This window comes from Anolis sagrei, chromosome 8 (assembly GCF_037176765.1).
Source record: "Anolis sagrei isolate rAnoSag1 chromosome 8, rAnoSag1.mat, whole genome shotgun sequence".
In the NCBI taxonomy this organism is placed as follows: domain Eukaryota; kingdom Metazoa; phylum Chordata; class Lepidosauria; order Squamata; family Dactyloidae; genus Anolis; species Anolis sagrei.
In genome coordinates, this window is record NC_090028.1 from 1302950 (window position 1) to 1325893 (window position 22944).

At 41.8% G+C, this 22944-nt stretch overlaps 1 protein-coding gene across 2 annotated transcripts; it reads left to right on the top strand.

Moving 5' to 3' along the window:
- Positions 1–1916: 1916 nt before the first annotated feature.
- MMP15 (matrix metallopeptidase 15) lies at positions 1917–22551 on the top strand. Of its 2 annotated transcripts, XM_067470925.1 has the most exons (10): positions 1917–2163; positions 6562–6710; positions 8867–8989; positions 10745–11058; positions 13287–13448; positions 14403–14611; positions 15170–15308; positions 16676–16826; positions 17420–17535; positions 20086–22551. In XM_067470925.1, exons 1-10 carry the CDS (start codon positions 2041–2043, stop codon positions 20601–20603), a joined length of 2004 nt encoding a protein of 667 aa, XP_067327026.1. In that variant the 5' UTR covers positions 1917–2040; the 3' UTR covers positions 20604–22551. The 2 variants fall into 2 exon arrangements, with proteins under 2 accessions (XP_067327026.1, XP_067327027.1); XM_067470926.1 differs by lacking the exons at positions 1917–2163; positions 6562–6710 and adding an exon at positions 6978–7010.
- The last annotated feature ends 393 nt before the right edge of the window (positions 22552–22944 follow it).

Sequence of the window (22944 nt, forward strand, 5' to 3'; positions counted from 1 at the left end):
CTTTAGGGGTCCTTGCCAAGTCTAGGATTCTATTATTATTATTATTATTATTATTATTATTATTAAGCATTATTATTAAGCAGAGGTTGGATGGCCATCTGTCAGGAGTGCTTTAATTGTGCCCACCTTTATGGCAGAAATGGGGTGGACTGGGTGGCCTTTGGGGGTCTCTTCCAACTCTAGGATTCTAATAATAATAATAATTATAATAATAGGCAGGATGGCCATCTGTTGGGAGTGGTTTACTTGTGTCTGGCTTTATGGCAGAAGGCGGGCTGGACTGGATGCTCTCCAGGGGTCCCTTCCAACTCTAGGAGTCTAACAACAACAATAAGCAGCATGGCCATCTGTCAGGAGTGGTTTTATTGTTCCTGCCTTGATGGCAGAAGTGGGCTGGACTGGATGGCCTCTGGGGTTCCCTTCCAACTCTAAGAGTCTAATAATAATAATAATAATAATAATAATAATAATAGGCAGGATGGCCATCTGTCAGGAGTGCTTTAGTTGTGCCTGCCTTTATCTTTATGTCAGAAGGGGGCTGGACTGGATGCCCTCTAGGACTCCCAACTCTAGGACTCTCCTAATAATAGTAAAAGTAATGATGATGATGACGATGATGATAATACTACTACTACTACTACTACTAATAGGCAGGATGGCCATCTGTCGGGGGTGGTTTAGTTGTGCCTTCCATGATGACAGCAAGGGGCTGGTCTAGGTGCCCTCTGGGGGTCCCTTCCAACTCTAGCATTCCAATAATAGTAATAGTAGTAGTAGTAATAACAACAACAATAATAATAATAATATGCAGGGTGGCCATCTGTTGGGAATGATTTAGTTGTGCCTGTCTTTATGGCAGAAGGGGGGCTGGTCTAGATGCCCTCTGGGGTTCCCTTCTAACCCAATAATAATAATAATAATAATAATAATAATAATAATAATAATAACAACAACAACTAGGCAGGGTGGCTGTCTGTCGGGGGTGGTTTAGTTGTGCCTTCCATGATGACAGTGAGGGGCTGGTCTAGATGCCCTCTGGGGGTCCCTTCCAACTCTAGCATTCCAATAATAGTAATAGTAGTAGTAACAACAACAACAACAACAACAACAATAATAATAATATGCAGGATGGCCATCTGCTGGGAATGATTTAGTTGTGCCTGTCTTTATGGCAGAAGGGGGGCTGGTCTAGATGCCCTCTGGGGGTCCCTTCCAACTCTAAAATAATAATAATAATAATAATAATAATAATAATAACTAGACAGGGCGGCCGTCTGTTGGGGGTGGTTTAGTTGTGCCTTCCATGATGACAGCAAGGGGCTGGTCTAGGTGCCCTCTGGGGGTCCCTACCAACTCTAGCATTCTAATAATAGTAATAGTAGTAGTAGTAATAACAACAACAATAATAATATGCAGGATGGCCATCTGTTGGGAATGCTTTAGTTGTGCCTGTCTTTATGGCAGAAGGGGGGCTGGTCTAGATGCCCTCTGGGGGTCCCTTCCAACTCTAGCATTCCAATAATAGTAATAGTAGTAGTAGTAATAACAACAACAACAATAATAATAATATGCAGGATGGCCATCTGCTGGGAATGATTTAGTTGTGCCTGTCTTTATGGCAGAAGGGGGGCTGGTCTAGATGCCCTCTGGGGGTCCCTTCCAACTGTAAAATAATAATAATAATAATAATAATAATAATAATAATAATAATAACAACAACAACAACAACTAGGCAGGGTGGCCATCTGTCGGGGGTGCTTTGGTTGTGCCTGGCCTGGTGGCCGAAGGGGGCTGGACTGGATGCCCTCTGGGGTTCCCTCCTTCCCTCTTTCCCAGCCTAGCTTCCCTTCCTTTGGAGGCGGAGAGAGGGAGGGAGAGAGGGAGGGAGGCGCCGCCCAGCCAGCCCGCCTGCCTGCTCGTCCCCTTGGCAGGAGGAGGGAAGGAAGGAGGGCCGGAGGGGGGTCCAAGGAAGGAAGGAAGGGAAGAAGGGAGGAAGAGAGGAAGGAAGGGCTTGGGGCCGGGACAAAGGAGGGCTCCGGCATGGGCTCCCGGGGGGTCCCACTGCATGGGGGGGGCCCTCTCCAAATCCTCCTCCTCCTCCTCCTCTTCCTCTGGCCCGGATCCCTTGTCCTGGGAAGCAGCAGCAAAGGAGTGGACGCAGAGGTGAGGCCCCCACCCCCCACATCCATAATCAATTAATAATCATCATCATAATCATAATCATAATAATAATATTAATGCAACAAATGCAAAAAGGGGAGGGGAGGGGAACCATCCAGGGAGGGAGGGCACTGGCTCCCTCCCAAGCAGGAATGTTCAACTCCTGCCTTGAGTTGAACCACTCTTCTATGGGAATTAGTATTGTTGTTTACTGTTGTTGTTGTTGTTGTTCTATATATTGTGTACAATGCATATCACAACACAGCAGCACACAGGCAAGCCAGGGCCAAGGGTCTGGGATCCGTCTCTCAATAGCAGGCTCTTCCCAAGATCATAGTATTATTATTATTAGTATTATTATTATTATTATTAGAATAGAAGACTCTTCGCAAGGATCCCAAGATATTATTATTGTTGTTGTTATTATTATTATTATTATTATTATTATTATTATTATGTTGTAATAGTGTATCATTATTATGTATTATATTTATATTATATATTATTTATATTATATTCCCAAGCAGGAATGTTCAACTCCTGCCTTGAGTTGAACCACTCTTCTATGGGAATTAGTATTGTTGTTTGTTGTTGTTGTTCTATATTGTATACAATGCACATCACAACACAGCAGCACACAGGCAGGCCAGGGCCAAGGGTCTGGGGTCCGTCTCTCAATAGCAGGTTCTTCCCAATATCATAGTATTATTAGTATTATTATTATTAGAATAGTAGGCTCTTCCCAAGGATCCCAAGATATTATTATTATTATTATTATTATTATTATTATTATGTTATAATAGTGTATTATTATGATTATGATTATTTATATTATATTATGGGATCCATCTCTGAATAGCAGGCTCTTCCCAAGATAATAGTATAATTATTATTAATATTAATATTAATATTAGAATAGTAGGCTCTTCGCAAGGATCCCAAGATATTATTATTGTTATTATTATCATTATCATTATTATTATGTTATACTAGTGTATCATTATTATGTATTATATTTATATTATGTATTATTTATATTATATTCCTAAGCAGGAATGTTCAACTCCTGCCTTGAGTTGAACCACTCTTCTATGGGAATTAGTATTGTTGTTTGTTGTTGTTGTTGTTCTATATTGTTTACATGCACAACACAACACAGCAGCACACAAGTGTCTGGGATCAGTGAATAGCAGGCTCTTCCCAAGATCATAGTATTATTATTATTCATATTATTATTATTAGAATAGCAAGCTCTTCACAAGGATCCCAAGATATTATTATTGTTATTATTATTATTATTATTATTATTATTATTATTATTATTATTATGTTGTAATAGTGTATCATTATTATGTATTATATTTATATTATATATTATTTATATTATATTCCCAAGCAGGAATGTTCAACTCCTGCCTTGAGTTGAACCACTCTTCTATGGGAATTAGTATTGTTGTTTGTTGTTGTTCTATATATTGTGTACAATGCACATCACAACACAGCAGCACACAGGCAAGCCAGGGCCAAGGGTCTGGGATCCGTCTCTCAATAGCAGGCTCTTCCCAAGATCATAGTATTATTAATATTAGTATTAGTATTATTATTAGAATAGCAGGCTCTTCCCAAGATATTATTATTATTATTATTATTATTATGTTGTTGTTGTTGTTGTAATAGTGTATTATTATGATTATGTATTATATTTATTATATTATATTATCAAGATATTATTGTTATAATAGTGTATTATTATGATTTTGTATTTTATATATTATTTATATTATATTATCAAGATATTATTATTGTTAAAATAGTGTATTATTATGATTATTATATTTATATTTATTATATTACATTATATTATCAAGATATTATTATTATTATGTTATAATAGTGTATTATTATGATTATGTATTATATTTATATTTATTATATTATATTATATTATCAAGATATTATTATTATTATGTTATAATAGTGTATTATTATGATTATGTATTATATTTATATTTATTATATTATATTATCAAGATATTATTGTTATAATAGTGTATTATTATGATTTTATATTATATTTATATTAGATATTATTTATATTATATATTATATTATGTATTATATTTATATTATATATTATTATTATTATTTGCACCAGGGACTGATTCGAGGGCACTCTCCTATTAGAGTAGATGTATTGGATACAATGGATTTACTCATATGTCAGGAGAGTCTTAGTCTATCATGTGGCCAAAGCTTGAATAGAGTCGACCCACTTGATCCAAAGAATTTGACCAAGTGTCAGGGGAGCCAAGTCTATCACATGGCCATTGGACTGAATGGATTTGCTTGTGTGTTAGGAAAGTCTATTATGGCCAAGTATTGAGTAGAGTAGACCCACTGGACTCAATGGATTTACTCATGTGTTAGCAGAATCTTAGTCTATCATATGGCCAAGGGTTGAGTAGAGTAGACCCACTGGACTCAATGGATTTGCTTGTGTGTTAGGAAAGTCTTAAGTCTATAATGGCCATGGGTTGAGTAGAGTAGACCCATTGGACTCAATGGATTTACTCATGTGTTGGGAAAGTCTTAGTCTATCATGTGGACAAGGGTTGAATAGACTACACCCACTGGACTCAATGGATTTGCTCATGTGTTAGTAGAATCTTAGTCTATAATATGGCCAAGGGTTGAGTAGACTACACCCATTGGACTCAATTGATTTACTTGTGTGTTAGGAAAGTCTTAAGTCTATTATGGCCAAGGGTAGAGTAGAGTAGACCCACTAGACTCAAATGGATTAACTGTGGACAAGGGTTGAGTAGACTACACCCATTGGACTCAATGGATTTGCTCATATGTTAGTAGAATCTTAGTCTATTATATGGCCAAGGGTTGAGTAGAGTAGACCCATTGGACTCAATGGATTTACTCATGTTTTAGCAGAATCTTAGTCTATCACGTGGCCAAGAGTTGAGTAGACTACACCTATTGGACTCAATGGATTTGCTCGTGTGTTAGTAGAATCTTAGTCTATCATATGGCCAAGGGTTGAGTAGACTACACCCACTGGACTCAATGGATTTGCTCATGTGTTGGGAAAGTCTTGGTCTATCATATGGACAAGGGTTGAGTAGACTGCACCCATTGGACTTAAAGGATTTACTCCTATATTAGTAGAATCTTAGTCTATCTGATAGACTAAGATTCTACTAATATAGGAGTAAATCCTTTGAGTCCAATGGGTGTAATCTACTCAACCCTTGTCCATATGATAGACTCTATCATATGGCCAAGGGTTGAGTAGATTACACCCATTGGACTCAAAGGATTTACTCCTATATTAGTAAAATCTTAAGTCTATCATCTAGACAAGTGTTGAATAGACTAGACCCACTGGACTCAATGGATTTACTCATGTGTTAGTAGAATCTTAGTCTATCACATGACCAAGGGTTGAGTAGACTACACCCATTGGACTCAATGGATTTACTCATGTGTTAGTAGAATGTTAGTCTATCATATAGACAAGTGTTGAATAGAGTAGACCCACTGGACTCAATGAATTTACTCATGTTTTAGTAGAATCTTAGTCTATCACATGACCAAGGGTTGAGTAGACCACACCCATTGGACTCAATGGATTTGCTTGTGTGTTAGGAAAGTCTTATGTCTATTATGGCCAAGGGTTGAATAGAGTAGGCCCACTGGACTCAATGGGTTTATTCATGTGTCAGGGGAGTCTAATGTATTATTATTATTATTATTATTATTATTATTATTATTATTATTAGCCGGTCAAGGGGGTCCCAGTGGTGATCGGCGCACTGGGTGCTGTGCCAAAAGATCTCAGCCGGCATTTGGAAACAATGCACATGGACAAACTCACAACCTGTCACTGTGTTTTTGTGTCAGTAAAATAATAATAATAACAACAACAACAACAACAATAATTTTCCCATTCCACTACTACGCTGACCCCAAAGGAGCCAGTTGCTCCCCTTTCTCTCAAAGCACAGATTGCAAAAACAGAGATTTAGGATTCCCATCAGACGAGAGCACGAAAGTAACTTCTGGCATGGACTGCGCACTTGTCCCTGAATGCGCGCTTGCTCTGAAAGGACTCCTCTGTTTGCTTTTATCTCCGTTTCCCTGGGAAATGACGCCCAAGAGGAGTCCAGCTGCTGTCTCTCCGCAGACAAGTGTCCATTCAAGGCCCAGGCGGGACGGCAGTGACCTTCCTTTGGGGTCAGCCTTTGTAGGTTGGGCTAAATGACCCGCTGCCATGAGAGCCACCCTTGTGTTCGTCTGCGCACTTCACAACATCAGAACAAATAGTATCAATCCTGCAGTGTAGACACTCCTTTAGTGTGTGTTTCCTCTTTCTTTCTCTCCCTGCAGGCCTGGCTACGCTTCTACGGCTACCTCCCCCCCTCCAGCCCGCAGATGTCCACTCTGCGCTCGGCCCAGACCCTCTCGGCCGCCATCTCCGAAATGCAGAGTTTTTACGGCATCCCCGTGACTGGCGTCTTGGATGATGAGACTGCCACGTAAGTGCTTTCACAAGAAGAAGGTTTTGAGGATGAGTTAAAAGCCAGCGGACCTGATGGGATCCCCATTGAAATTTTTAAAGACAGCACTGTGTGGCTGCGGCAGGGACTCTGTAGTAAGGCAGAACATAGCCTTGACAAGACAAATTCATCTAAAGCAGGCCTGAGCCAACTTCGGTCTACCCTCCGGGTGTTTTGGACCACAACTCCCACAATTCCTAACAACTGGTAGGCTGTCAGGAATTGTGGAAGTCCAAAACACATCCCCGTGACTGGCGTCTTGGACGATGAGACTGCCACGTAAGTGCTTTCACAAGAAGAAGGTTTTGAGGATGAGTTAAAAGCCAGCGGACCTGACGGGATCCCCATTGAAATTTTTAAAGACAGCAGTGTTTGGCTGCAGCAGAGACTCTATAACGAGGCTGCCCATTGCCTTGACAAGACAAATTCATCTAAAGCAGGCCTGAGCCAACTTCGGCCCACCCTCCAGGTGTTTTGGACCACAACTCCCACAATTCCTAACAACTGGTAGGCTGTCAGGAATTGTGGGAGTTGAAGTCCAAAACACCCGGAGTGCCGAAGTTGGCCCAGGCCTGAATCTCTATCTATAGACTGTTATGAATTGTGGGAGTTAGAGTCCAAAACACCTGGAGGGCGGAAGTTCGCTCATGCCTGATCTGGAATAAGCAGATAATCTTATTCTATTCTGGGATATAGAATAGAATAATTGGATTATTGTCATTGTATATCGTTCAACGAAATCAAACGCCATCCTCAATATGTCTCATATATGTAAAATTACAGAAACAAGGCACCCATCCTTCCACATACTAATCACGATTGCACAGCCCCTCATGTCAATGTATTGGTGAATGGATGGAGAAATGATCAGATAGATAGGTAGATTGATTGATCGATCAATCGATCGAAAGAGACACAGGTGAATAGATAGAGATGGACAAAAAGAGAAATGTATTGGTGAATGGGTGGATAAATGATTGGATGGATGGATGGATGGTTAGGTAGATAGATAGATGGATGGATGGATGGATGGATAGATAGATAGAGAGGGGGAGAGAGAGAGAGACAGGTGAATAGATAGATGGAGAAAGAGAGAAATGTATTGGTGAATGGGTGGATAAATGATTGGATGGATGGAGAGATGGATAGAGACACGGATGAATAGATAGAGAGATTGACAAATAGAGAAATGTATTGGTCAATGGGTGGATAAATGATTGATTGGATGGATGGATGGATGGATGGGTAGATAGATGGGTGGATGGATAGATGGGTGGATGGATAGAGAGAGAGAGAGAGGTGAACAGATAGATGGAGAAAGAGAGAAATGTCTTGGTGAATGGGTGGATAAATGATTGGATGGATGGATGGATGGATGGATGGATGGATGGATGGATGGATGGATGGAGACACGGATGAATAAATAGAGAGATTGACAAATAGAGAAATGTATTGGTGAATGGATGGATAAATGATTGGATGGATGGATGGATGGATGGATGGATGGATGGATGGACGGGTGAATAGATAGAGAGACTGACAAATAGAGAAATGGTATTGGTGAATGGATGGATAAATGATTGGATGGATGGATAGATAGAAAGACAGGTGAATAGATAGAGAGATGGACAAAGAGAGAAATGTATTGGTGAATGGGTGGATAAATTATTACATGGATGGAGGGAGGGCGGGATGGATGGATAGATAGAGACACAGGTGAATAGATAGATGGAGAAAGAGAGAAATGTGTTGGTGAATGGATGGATGAATGGGGAGATAGAAGGATGGATAGATAGATAGAGAGAGACACAGGTGAATAGTAAGAAAGATGGAGAAATAAAGAAATGTATTGGTGAATTGATGGATTAATTATCAGATAGGTTAGTGGATAAATAGGTAGATGATAGAGAAAGACACAGGTGAAGAGATAGAAATGGAGAGAGAAATGTATTGGTGAATGGATGGATGGGTTGATAGATGGGTAGACAGATGGAGAAAGACACAGGTGAATAGACAGAGAAGAAGAGAAATGTATTGGATGGGGGGATGGATGGAGAGGTGGATCAATAAGTAGATGTCAGAGGAAGACAGAGAAAGAAATAGATTGGTACCCTTCTCTTGCGTTCCCTTCTCAGGTGGATGAAACGGCCTCGTTGTGGCGTCCCGGACAAGATCGGCAGCGGGGTCAAGGCCAACATGCGGCGGAAGCGGTACGCACTGACCGGGCGGAGGTGGACACAGAGCCAGCTGACCTTCAGGTACGGAGGATTTAGACCAGGCATGGACCAACTTTGACCCTCCCTCTAGGTGTTTTGGACGATCCTAAGTCTAAAGTTCTGAGCAACGGATGTGTAACGGGCCTCCTCATGTCAACGAAGAAGTGGATCATGGGATTTCTGGGCCTGCTGAGCCTGCAAGCCAGCATGAGATTTTAAGTCCTGAAACGGAGCGTTCTGTGCCTCCTGCAGTTAGTGAAGGCGAAGGTCACATTCCAGAGAGGAGCCCAGAGAAGTCTTCCTCTAGGGAAGCGAGTTCAGAGGATGAACTGCCAGGTAGAGAGGTCAATGAGCTGATAGATAGGAGATTTAGTTTTCGCAAACTCCGAGCTGATTCATAGACTCAGCGAAGGTCACAGTGCTTGTTAGAGAAAAGGCCATTATCAGTTTGTCAGGGAAAGCAGAATGATTTCATGGCTTTATTAGAGAGACCAAAAGGATTTTTCCATAGTCTGGTCAGTGTTGGAGTTGAAGCAACATCTCTTGTCAACTCCTAGTCAAGCCTGCTAAAGGAATTCTAGTGTTGCATCCCAGATCAAGAAACGAGACCATAAGATTAAATCCACCACACTGGACTGTAGGAAAAGCAATCCTTGTTTATTGATGAAAAATTGGTTACAAAAGAAAGGTAAATGCAAAGTCAAAAAGCCACAGAAGAAACACAGCAGTCAGTAGAATCTCTGAACTTGAGCAAAATTCCAAAAGCCACAATACAAGAACCAGGAACCTGTTAGCCTTTCGCTAACCATGAACTTGATAACTAAGCCTCTGGGATTACCGGCCATGAAACACAGGAATTCTGCCGAGGCACAGCCACAGTCCCAAACGTTGCTTGATCTAAAGAGGCACCCGGCAGGAGGCCCCTTAAACCAAAGAAGCTATTCTTTGAAACGCCCCTTGACTTTGGAGCCTGGGCCTGTCTCTCCTGTAAACTATGTGACCTTCGTAGAAACTGGGAAACATTTCTGTCTCTAACTATCTGTTCTCTTCGGTCCTCATTAAAAACCCCAGGTGGAGAGATATCACGGCTAGTGATATCACGGCTAACTTCCAAAACATTTTCCTCCAGCTGTTGAGTTTCGTTTTCGTTGCCGCTGACCTTTGCATCAACAACAGATTCCACACTGTCAGGGTCAGGGAGAGCTTGCTCAGTTGGAAAAACTATCAGAGAATCCGGTTCACACAGATCAGGATCAGGCTGAACCCCAACATTTAGTTTCATGTTTTCAGTTATTCATGTTCCATGCTTCCAAGTTTAAAGGATTGTTCCTGAATTTTGTGCATTGGATTTTATGCTGCTTTGTGTATCCTGATTCTTTTACATTCCTGGTTTTTTATGTACCTTGAATCTTACGGACTTTTTCATACATTTGGACTTGGATGTTTTTACTATTTTGCTAAAGTGCTTTTTTATATAATCTTCAATAAACTGCTTTGCTGATTTACATGAGACTGGAGTGTGGTGGTAAAGAACAGAGGTGCTTCCTGCCTTGGAATACAACACGAGCCCTGTTGTGTGTCTCCAAGTCATTTCAGACTCAGAACGACCCTAAGTCTAAAGTTTAGGGCAGGGGCCATTTCCGACTATATTTCAAGGGGCTACATGAAGGACCTTGACGGGCCGCATCTGGACCGCGAGCCGTAGTTGGTTGAAACTCTCCTTCTATTGAGGTTTCCTAGGATCGCATTCTCCCAAGATGCCGTTCCATAATCCCGGTTCTTCCTCTTGTTGTCTAGCATCCAGAACCACACGGAGAAGCTGGGCCGCTCCGCGTCGCAGGAGGCCGTCCGGCGGGCCTTCCGGGTGTGGGAGGAAGCCACACCGCTGTCCTTCCGGGAAGTGCCCTTTATGGGGACGGGGCTCCCGCGCCGGGCAATGCCGGAGGCCGACCTGGTGGTGCTCTTTGCCTCCGGCTTCCACGGCGACAGCTCCCCCTTCGACGGGGCGGGGGGCTTCCTGGCCCACGCCTTCTTCCCAGGGCCCGGCATGGGGGGCGACGCCCACTTTGACCTGGACGAGCCCTGGACCCTCGAGAACATCGATGGCGCAGGTAAGGGTCAATTCTAGGGCTCCCTCAAAGCCCGCTTTTGGGGGGGACCAGCGCTTGTTGGGCAGATGACCGGCGGGGCCACTTCTTCAACTACACTATGTAACATGATTTTTGCTCCTGGGTTATACATGTCATTGCAAGTGCCATTTTGCGGGAGGGACATTCTCCTATAGCATATTATTATTATTATTATTATTATTATTATTATTATTATTATTATTACTATATTGTTTTTGTTGTTGTTATATTATATTATAATATTATAGTTGTTATATTTTATTATAATACAATTGTATTATGTTATTAAATTATTATTGTATTATATTGTTATAATTATATTATATTACTATTATTATATTATTATGATATATTCCACTTTATATCACAATTTTTTATCCTGGGTTATCAATGTCATTTTCTAATTGGCTCTATCATAAATTCATGGGAAAAGTGTATTATCGTTATTATTATTAGTATTATTATTATTATCATCATTACTATCATTATTATTATTATATTGTTTTTGTTGTTGTTATATTATAATATAGTTGTGTTATAATATTATAGTTGTTGTGATACATTAATATATTTTAATTGTATTATGTTATTAAATTATGATTGTATTATATTGTTATAATTATATTACTATTATATTATTATAATATATTCCACTTTGTATCACAATTTTTATCCTGGGTTACCAATATCATTTCCTAATTGGCTCTATCGTAAAACATGGGGAAAGTGTATTATCGTTATTATTAGTAGTAGTATTATTATCATCATCATTACTATCACTATATTATTATTATCATTATTATAATTATTATCATTATTATATTATTATTCTTATTGCTATTACTATCCTTATAATTTCATTATTATAATTATTATCATTATTATCACTCTTATTATTATCATCATCATTATCACTTATCATTCATATTGTTATTATTATCATTATTTTTATTATCATTATTATTCTTATTGCTATTACTATCTTTATAATTATTGTTATCATTATTATCACTCTTATTATTATTACTTATTCATATTGTTATTATTATCATTATCATTATTTTATTATCATTATTATATTATTCTTATTGCTATTACTATCTTTATAATTATTGTTGTTATTGACACTCTTATTATTATCATCATTATCACTTGTTCTTATTGTTATTATTATTATATTCTTATTATTGCTATTACTATCCTTATAATTATTGTTATCATTATTATCACTCTTATTATTATCATCATCATTATTACTTATCATTCATATTGTTATTATTATCATTATTTTTATTATCATTATTATTCTTATTGCTATTACTATCTTTATAATTATTGTTATCATTATTATCACTCTTATTATTATTACTTATTCATATTGTTATTATTATCATTATCATTATTTTATTATCATTATTATATTATTCTTATTGCTATTACTATCTTTATAATTATTGTTGTTATTGACACTCTTATTATTATCATCATTATCACTTATTCTTATTGTTATTATTATTATATTCTTATTATTGCTATTACTATCCTTATAATTATTGTTGTTATCATTATGATCACTCTTATTATTATCATCATTATTATCACTTATCATTCATATTGTTATTATTCATATTGTTATTATTATCATTATTTTATTATCATTATTATATTATTCTTATTGCTATTACTATCTTTATAATTATTGTTGTTATTGACACTCTTATTATTATCATCATTATCACTTGTTCTTATTGTTATTATTATTATATTATTCTTATTGCTATTACTATCCTTATAATTATTGTTGTTATCATTATGATCACTCTTATTATTATCATCATTATTATCACTTATCATTCATATTGTTATTAATATTATCATTATCATTATTATTATTATTATTATTATCATCATCATATTATTAGGTTTATTATCATGGTGTATATAGTGCCATCAATGGACCTGGTGCCATACGTGTAACACAACACTATGTATCACGGTTTTTGTTCCTGGGTTCCAAATGTCATTTCCTAATTGGGGAAAGTTGATTAAACTACACAAACGTTGCCTTTGCAGCAGCGTATTTTGCTCTAGTTTAGAGTTGGAGGAGGCCATCTAGTCCAACCCCGTTCTGCATCCATGCAGGGGAAGCACCATCCAAGCCCTCCCAGTAGATGGCCAGAGTGATCCTCTTCCCTCTTTTGCCCCCACAGGGAACAACCTCTTCCTGGTGGCGGTGCATGAACTGGGCCATTCCCTGGGCCTGGAGCACTCCAGCGACCCCAGCGCCATCATGGCCCCCTTCTACCAGTGGATGGACACCCAGGCGTTCCGGCTGCCGGACGACGACCTCCGCGGCATCCAGCAACTCTACGGTCAGTGGCGAAGGCCATCTAGTCTGACCATCTCCCCCGATATCTACCCTCCTCTGTGAAGGAGTTCTGTCACCAAAGCAAACTACAAATCCCAGAAGAAGTGGGAGGCTTAAGAGACAAGTGGAGGGCTTTAATATTCCTACTAATATCCAGGTGCATGAGGCATGATGTCATGGGTGTACTGGAGGGCTTAAATTGCCATAGCATTGCACTTAATTCCCAGGACCTCTTGAATTTTTGGGCTTGCACAAATCTTGGCCCGGACTTTAAAATTTGGGAGATGGAGCGGTATATAAATAATAGGGCTGGGCGGTTTGGTTTCGTTAATTCGTAATTCGTTAAAAAATTCGTTAATTTTTCAATTACAAAACGATAACGAACCAGTCTGGAGCAATTTTTTTAAATGTTTTGTATTTCGTTATTGTATTCGTTTCGTTATCGTTTTGAGGTCGTTTTGTTATTATTTCCGCATGTCTGGGGCAAGTTTTATAGTTGTTTTTGGTTTTCTAAGGGTTTTTATAGTTGTTTTTGGTTTAATTAAGCTTCAGAAGTTCCCCCTGTCCCATTTGGAGGTTTTTTAGCGTATTTCGCGGTCGCGTCCGCCATTAACGAATCGATTCGTTATTGTTTCGGAAATCGATTCGTTACTGTTTTGTAATTTTTTTCACATTTACGAAATTTCGTAAATATCGAACTTTTTTAAAGGAAAATTTTGTAATTATTTTAAATAACGAAACGCAAAACCCCCCAAAAAAACGAATCGATTTTAGAAACAAATTTTTCTGTTGTTACCCAGGCCTAATAAATAAAGTTTTATTTATTATTTATTATTAATACTACTGTTGTACCTGCATTTTATTCATATATACCACTATGAACTTTGGGCCACAACAGCATTATTGTTACTACTATTACTACTACTACTACTGCTGCTGTTGTTTCTCCCTCCCGTAGGGGTCCCAGGGGGGCAGCCCCACCCCACGAAGGCCCTACCCACGGCGGGGGTCCCAGGCCAGCCTGCCCCCCGGCCCCCACCTCGCCCTCCCCCCGGCCGGCCCGACCGACCCCCAAAGCCGGGCAATCCTGACCAATCCGAGCCCAACATCTGCGACGGAGACTTCGACACGGTGACCGTCCTGCGAGGAGAGATGTTCGTCTTCAAGGTACTATTCCCTACCATCCCTCGTCTCTTGTTGTTGTAGTCTGGCAAGCATTAGAAGATTTTTCTGACTGTTTAGGGGATGAGTCGTCCGGGGATGATGGGTTTCAAAGTGAAAAGTCTGTGAGTGATTGATGGGAATTGCAGGCAGATGAGGCTGATGTTTTGGATTCTTCAGCTCATTCCCAGGCCGCCCTGAGTCCCTCTGCGGAGGTTGAGATAGGATGAGATACAAATGTCCGAAATAAATAAAAGTTCTAGTTCCCTGGAGAAATGGCCTTGGGTCAACAGGGAGGTTTCAAGGGAACTTAGATTAGACCTGAGAATGCAGGGTGTTAAAAGTCAGAAAACGAGATTTTCTCAAAGGCTCAGAGATAAGGCTAAGATATCCAGGTGCATGAGGCATGATGTCATGGGTGTATTGGAGGGCTTAAATCAGTGGCTTGTTTTCAGGCTTTTCAGAGGAGACAATGTTGCTAAAGGAGATCGTTCTCTCTCTCTTTCCTTTCCTTTCCTTCCTCATTCCTCTTTCCTCCTTCCTATTTCCTCCTTCTCCTTGCAGGGCCGGTGGTTCTGGCGTGTCCGCCACAACCGGGTTCTGGACAACTACCCGATGCCGGTGGGCTACTTCTGGAGGGGCCTCCCGGGGAACATTGACGCCGCCTACGAGAGGCAGGACGGCCGCTTCGCCTTCTTCAAAGGTGGGCAGAGCTGTGAATCTGCATTGGGAGACGGTGGAACTCCCTGCCACAAGGCGCAAGTATTGCCACAGCTGGAAGGGATGGCTTTCCAAAGAGATGACGGAAACAAATCCATCGAGGACTGTCCCAGCTATTTATTTTTAAGGCCCAGTATAATATAATATATGTGCGCACACACACATAGTGTGTGTGTGTGTATGGTTTCAGATAGCAGGAGAAGGGCATATATGTGTGTGTGTATATATTGTCACTGCAGCCATATATATATATATATATAGGTTTCAGATAGCAGAGGGAAGGGCATGTATGTGTGTGTATGTATATGTGTGTGTGTGTATGTATGTGTGTGTGTGTATATATATATGGCTGGAGCGACAATTAAGAATGTCCCAACTTACATACAAATCTGACTGAAGAACAAACCTACAGAACCAGTCTTGTTCACAACTTGGGAACTGTCTGTATATAAAACTTATACACACACACACACACACACACATATACATACATACACAAACACACACACACAGAGTTTTTTTTAATATATATATATGTATGTATGTATGTATATATATATATATATATATATATGTATATATGTATATATGTATATATATATATATAAGATCAGGATAGCATACGGAAGGTTGTGTGTATGTATGTATGTATATGTGTGTGTATATATGTGTGTGTGTGTGTGTGTATATATATAACTTAAGAAATGTCTGTGTTCCGTCTTACATACAAATCCAACTGAAGAACAACCCTACAGAACCAGTCTTGTTCACAACTTGGGAACTGTCTGTATATAAAACTTATACACACACACACACACACATATATATATATATATATACATACACAAACACACACACACAGAGTTTTTGTTAATATATATATATGTATGTATATATATATATAAGGTCAGGATAGCATACGGAAGATTGTGTGTATGTATGTATGTATATGTGTGTGTGTATATATGTGTGTGTGTGTGTGTGTGTGTATATAACTTAAGAATTGTCTGTGATCCGTCTTACATACGAATCCAGCTGAAGAACAACCCTACAGAACCTCTCTTGTTTGCAACTTGGGGACTGCCTGTATATAAAACTTACATACATAAGTGTGTGTGTGTGTGTGTATACACACACACATACATACACACACACACACACACATATATAGTGTGCCTGTGTGTGTATATATATGTGTGTGTGTGTGTGTGTATGTGTGTGTATACACACACATACACACACACACATATATATTTATATATATATATCTCAGTTTTGGCTAGCATGGGGCAGGGTATATCTGTGGGTGCCCCCTGCCTGACCCCCGTGCTTGACCTCTCTCCTGGGCAGGGGACCAGTTCTGGCTCTTCCGCGAGGCCAACCTGGAGCCGGGCTACCCGCAGCCCTTGTCCAGCTACGGATCGGGCCTCCCCTACGACAGAGTGGACGCTGCCGTCTGGTGGGAGCCGACCGGGCACACCTTCTTCTTCCGCGGAGACAGGTGCGAGGATGGAAGGAAGGAAGGAAGGAAGGAAGAAGGGAAGACGTAATTGTGGGAAGGAAAGAAGGAAGGGAAGGGATTGTGGCGCAGTTGGCTGAGTGTCAGCTGCATTAAGATCACTCTGACCAAAAGGTCATGAGTTCGAAGCCAGCCCGGGCTGGAGTGGGTGTCCAGCCATTGTGTAGCCCGTTGTCGACCTTTGCAACCCGAAAGACAGTCGCATCTGTCAAGTAGGAAAAATAAGGTACCACCTTGTGTGGGAGGCTAAATTTAACTAATTTATGAGGCCATAAAGAAAAAAGACTCCGGGGAATGTGGAATGCGGAAGAACTTCATCGGTGTCGTTGATGGACGATGAAAGCAGCAGCTCCCCTGGCGGCCAGAAAAAAAAAGTTAAATAGCCTCGGTGTATTTGTCTGTTAAACATTGTTTGTCAAACTGGCATTGAATGTTTGCCATATATGTGTTTACTGTAATCTGCCCTGAGTCCCCTGCGGGGTGAGAAGGGCGGAATATAAGAACTGTAAATAAATAAATAAATAAGGGAAGGAGTGGCGCCCGATCCATGGGTGTGTGCTGTTCCCTTCCCGCAGGTACTGGCGCTTCAACGAGGAGACCTACGTGGCCGACGCGGGCTACCCGAGGAAGATTGGCGTGTGGGCAGGGGTCCCCCCCGCCCCAAAGGGGGTCTTCCTCAGCCCAGACGCAAGTAAGTCGCTTGAAAAGCGTTCTGCTCCCAGTTTGAAAGTGTTTTTCCTGTTTTATCGTGCGGTCCTTATTTTTAAAGGAGTTGTTCTACTCCAGAAACTTTGTTTTTGTGGCCCAAACTTGGTTGGATTCATTGAGACTCGAGGATGAGAGATTCATTGGGAAACTCAAGCCACATCTGCTCTAGCGGGAAACCCCTCAGGCAGAAACAAAGTTTTGGCAGTTTAATAGACTTTTCCCATGTCAAATCCCAGAAGAAGTGGGAGGCTTTTGAGACAGGTGGGGGGCTTTAATATTCCCATTAATATCCAGGTGCATGAGACATGATGTCATGGGTGTATTGGAGGCAGGGGCGGCTCAACCCATTACGCAAAGTAAGTATTTGCAGTAAAGTTGATGTCTTTATGACAAAACCAATTAAAACATGACATTGGTGGTGTTCTGGATGCTCTTTGATGGTAGGTGAACTATAAATCCCAGCAACTACAACTCCCAACTGTCAAGGACTCTTTTCCCAAAACTCCACATTTCGGTATATTGAGTATTCACCAAAGCAAACTACAAATCCCAGAAGAAGTGGGAGGCTTAAGAGACAGGTGGGGGGCTTTAATATTCCTCTTAATATCCAGGTGCATGAGGCATGATGTCATGGGTGTATTGGAGGCAGGGGCGGCTCAACCCATTACGCAAAGTAAGCCTTTGCAGTAGAGTTGATGTTGCCCAGGGGAGCTCTCAAGGTGCTCTTGGGGGAAAACAGATCTTGACATATGTGAGTTGTAGTTACTGGGATGTATAGTTCGCCTACAATCAAAGGGCATTCCGAACTCCACCAAGGATGGAATTGAACCAAATATGGCACACAGAACTCCCACAGGAAATAAGGAAAGAGAGAAAGAAGGGTGGAAGCAAAAAGCGAAGGAAGGAAGGAGAGAAAGAAAGAAAAAAAGGGAAGGAAAAAAAGAGGGAATGAAGGAAGGAGAGAAAGAGGGAGAGAAGGAAATAAGGAAAGAGAGAAAGAAGGATGGAAGCAAAAAGCGAAGGAAGGAAGGAAGGAAGGAGAGAAGGAAAAAAAGAAAAGGGATGGAAGGAAAAGAGGAAACGAAGGAAGGAGAGAAAGATGGAGAGAAGAAAATAAGGAAAGAGAGAAAGAAGGATGGAAGCAAAAAGCGAAGGAAGGAAGGAGAGAAGGAAAGAAAAAAGGGAAGGAAGAAAAGAGGGAACGAAGGAAGGAGGGAAAGAGGGAGAGAAGGAAATAAGGAAAGAGAGAAAGAAGGATGGAAGCAAAAAGCGAAGGAAGGAAGGAAAGAAGTAGAGAAGGAAAAAAGAAAAGGTGCCAAAGGGAGGACAGAGGGAGCGAAGGAAGGAGAGAAAGAGGGAGAGAAGGAAATAAGGAAAGAGAGAAAGAAGGGTGGAAGCAAAAAGCGAAGGAAGGAAGGAGAGAAGGAAAGAAAAAAAAGGCAAGAAAGAAAAAAGGGAACGAAGGAAGGAGAGAAAGAGGGAGAGAAGGAAATAAGGAAAGAGAGGAAGAAGGATGGAAGCAAAAAGCGAAGGAAGGAAGGAGAGAAGGAAAGAAAAAAAGGGAAGGAAGAAAAGAGGGAACGAAGGAAGGAGAGAAAGAGGGAGAGAAGGAAATAAAGAAAGAGAGAAAGAAGGATGGAAGCAAAAAGCAAAGGAAGGAAGGAAAGAAGTGGAGAAGGAAGGAAGGAGAGAAGGAAAAAAGAAAAGGGAAGGAAGGAAAGGGGAACAAAGGAAGGAGGGAAAGAAGGAGAGAAAGAGGGAGGGAAAGTTGGCCACATCAATGCGTGGCGGCAGAGGCGGCCCTAGGTAATTTTCAATGGTAAGCAAACAGTCCACTGATCTATATTTTCGGTTCGTCGTGGGAGTTCTGAGTGCCCTATTTGGTTCAATTCCATCATTGGTGGAGTTCAGAATGCTCTTTGATTGTAGGTGAACTATACATCCCAGTAACTACAACTCACATATGTCATGGTCTATTTCAGTGGTTCTCAACCTTCCTAATGCTGTGACCCCTAAATACAGTCCCTCATGTTGTGGTGACCCCCAACCATAAAATTATTTTTGTTGCTACTTTAGTAATTATTCTACTGTTATGAATCGTAATGTAAATGTATTTTCATTGTTACAAATTGAACATAATTAAAGCATAGTGATTAATCAGGGAAACAACATGTTTTGGGGAGGTTGGACAATGGATGATGGGATCTACAGTACCTCTGACTTCCACAGACTTGGGTCGCCCAGCTCGGGGGGCAGAGCCTGGGCCCTGTGGGGAGCCATTTTGAGGAGGGGGGCAGTGCCAAAGGAGGTGACCTCGTGACCCCTCCAAAATGGCCAAGCGACCCCCCTGGGTGCCGCGACCCCCAGGTTGAGAACCACTGGTCTATTTTCCCCCAAGAGTGCCTCAACAGCACCCCTGGGCAACATCAACTCTACTGCAAAAGCTTACTTTGCGTATGGGTTGAGCCGCCCCTGGTTTAGGACCACAAAGTTAAAGTCCCTCCCTGTGTTTTCCCTCCTTGTTTTTGTCCAGCCTACACTTATTTCTACAAGGGCCGGATGTACTGGAAGTTCAACAACGAGCGGCTGAAGACGGAGCCCGGCTTCCCCAAGTCCATGCTGCGCGACTTCATGGGCTGCCGGCAGGACGAGGAAGACGAGGAGGAGGCGGTCGACCCCGGACGAAGGCGGCCCGACTTTGCCCGGCCACCTTTCAACCCGAACGGGCCGGATCTGAACACGGACGGAGGAGAAGAGGAGGAAGAGCGAGTGGACGCTCGCCCCGGGGTCAAGGAGGAGGAGGAGGAGGACAAATTAGGAGGGGATTACAACGATGGCGTGGACACGGGCCGGCCGCGCGGCCCCAACGACGTGGACATCGTGTTGCACATCAACGACTACCCTTGGAGCCTGAGCGCCGTCATGGCGGCGGTGTTGCTGCTCCTGCTGCTCTGCGTCCTGGGACTTGTTTACGCTATGTTGCGGCTGCAGCGCAAGGGGCCGCCGCGCATGCTCCTCTACTGCAAGCGCTCGCTGCAGGACTGGGTCTGAATGGCTGGTCGAACGAGGAGGAGTATGACTCCGGCCGACAACAAGCCTGGGCAAACTTGGACCCTTCCGGGTGTTTTGGACTGCAACTCCCACAAGTGGAAGTTGGCCCGTGCCTACGTTAGAACCTGTTTCTGGGTCTCCTTGACCACTGATTTGTCCCAAAAATGGCCCCGGTTTCCCCTGATCGGCTCTCGTTTTGGAGAAACAGGACCATATATGCCGTATCTCCCAGACATTAGAGCTGATGTGATCTCTTCCCAAAGAATCGCAAGAACTTGGCCTTCAAACCAAGATGTAGCTTCATCTCTACCTACTTCTCATCTTTCTCTAAGATCTATTTGGTTGAGTGGAGACTGGTAGAATTAGCTTGAGAACAGGCCTGGGCCAACTTGGGCCCTCCAGGTGTTTTGGACTTCAACTCCCACAATTCCTAACAGCCTTGAAGTCCAAAACACCTGGAGTTGAAGGGCAAAATCAACTCTACCGCGAGCGCTTACTTTGCATAAGGGTTGCGCCGCCCCTGGTTAGCCATTACCACATCCTGTTAGGTATTGCATCATGACCTTCAAAGTCATTACTTATCAATACTCCACATGTCAATCAAACAGTATTTTTCTATGGCTAGAAATGCGGTGCCATTTCTTTCTGACACAGGATCTCTCTTTAACATTGACGATTGCAAAGGAGGGTCAGTGGACAGTCGCTACTCCTCGGTCAACCATGTGCCGCCTTGCCTTCGGACCACTCGCTTGTCCGCTTCCTCTTGAGATCCATGCCTTTCCTTCTCTCGTTCGTTTTGAGCGTACGCCTTCTTTCTCTTTTGCTACTGAGGTTAAACCCTGTGGATTCTCCCCGTCTTCCTTTTTTCCCCTCGCCGAGGATCTAGTGCCCGGTTGGGTGATCTAGAACTGAGATTGTGAACTGTGGACTGGGACGGATCTACCGCGACAAACAAGACGATTAAAAGGAAACTTTTCCTCACAGTTTGAAGACTCAAAATTCTCAAAACCAAGACCGGAGGCCCTTTGGTTGCATAAGAGATGTAGTACCCAGTTGGGTGATCTAGAACCGAGATCGTGAACTGTGGACTGGGACAGATCTACCGAGACAAACAAGACGATTAAAAGGAAACTTTTCCTCACAGTTTGGAGACTCAAAATTCTCAAAACCAAGACCGGAGGCCCTTTGGTTGCATAAGAGATGTAGTACCCAGTTGGGTGATCTAGAACCGAGATCGTGAACTGTGGATTGGGACGGATCCACCGAAACAAAAAAAGAACTTTTTTTTTCACAGTTTGGATACTCAAATTCTCAAAAGCAACACCGGAGGTCCTTCAGTTGCATAAGAGATGTAGCAGCATCGTCCTGAGGTTGTTTCCAACCATCCAGGTGTGCAAATTGCATCAGGGATCAGCCTGGCGTCCCTAAAATAACACTTCAACTACGGTTTTCGGAGGCCTTCCCTTGCTCCGTCCTTAAAAGCTGTGTTGTTTGCAAAACTTTGTTGTTTGCAAAGCCAAAGTCGTGCAACTGTTGTATTTTCTACTGTAAGGACTCATTGTGTACTACTGTTAGAATCGCGGAGGAGACGGAGAAAGAATGGGGCGTCTGGGGCTCTCTGCCCCGTTCTAGACTACTGCCGGCCCTTGCCTTTTCCTTCCTGTGTCCTGCCATTCTTCCCAAAGCAGATTTCTGTCCCTTAGCATCTTCTGGATGGGTATTATGGGATGGGTCCCGCGCTATGCTTCGAAATATGTCGGCCATAGCTTCCCATCGCCCGGGGTTGGAGGTGTTACCGCAATGCGAGGGTTCTTCAAAATGTTTCCGCACTATCGTATGTTAAGAATACATCACATTTCTATGTGGACACTTTTTTCCCACCCAGTATCACGCCAACTTTTTAATGCCGTCGGCAATAAATAAATAAATGCTGATGCGCCTTTTCACATTCTAATCATATTTTTTCCCCTGTGTCAGGAGCGACTTGTCAGGAGTGACCTTAGAGTGGTCAAGATGGCCATGAAACTCATAAATTGGTGCCAAAGAGGAATAGCGTTATGTCCTACACTTTGTTGTGAGCAGAAAGTACTGTTGCAACCCAGATCAGGAAACGAGACCATAAGATTAAATCCACCACACTTGACTGTAGGAAAAAACAATCCTTTTTATTGATGAAAAATAGTCACAAAATAGAGAAAAATACAAAGTCCAAAAAGAATATCTATAAACTAGATCAAAATTCCAAAAACAACACTATAAAAACCTGGAACCTGTTAGCATCTCACTAACCGTACTTGGAAACTAGAAGCCTCTGGGAATGCAGGCCATGGGAACCGGGAGA

What these genes read in the sequence shown, in the direction of transcription:
- MMP15 (XM_067470925.1), top strand. Translation starts at nt 2,041, where the DNA reads ATGGGCTCCCGGGGGGTCCCACTGCATGGGGGGGGCCCTCTCCAAATC. An exon ending in GCAAAGGAGTGGACGCAGAG is followed by an intron (nt 2,164 to 6,561) that starts GTGAGGCCCCCA and finishes CTCTCCCTGCAG; the next exon opens with GCCTGGCTACGCTTCTACGG. An exon ending in GAGAGATGTTCGTCTTCAAG is followed by an intron (nt 14,612 to 15,169) that starts GTACTATTCCCT and finishes TTCTCCTTGCAG; the next exon opens with GGCCGGTGGTTCTGGCGTGT.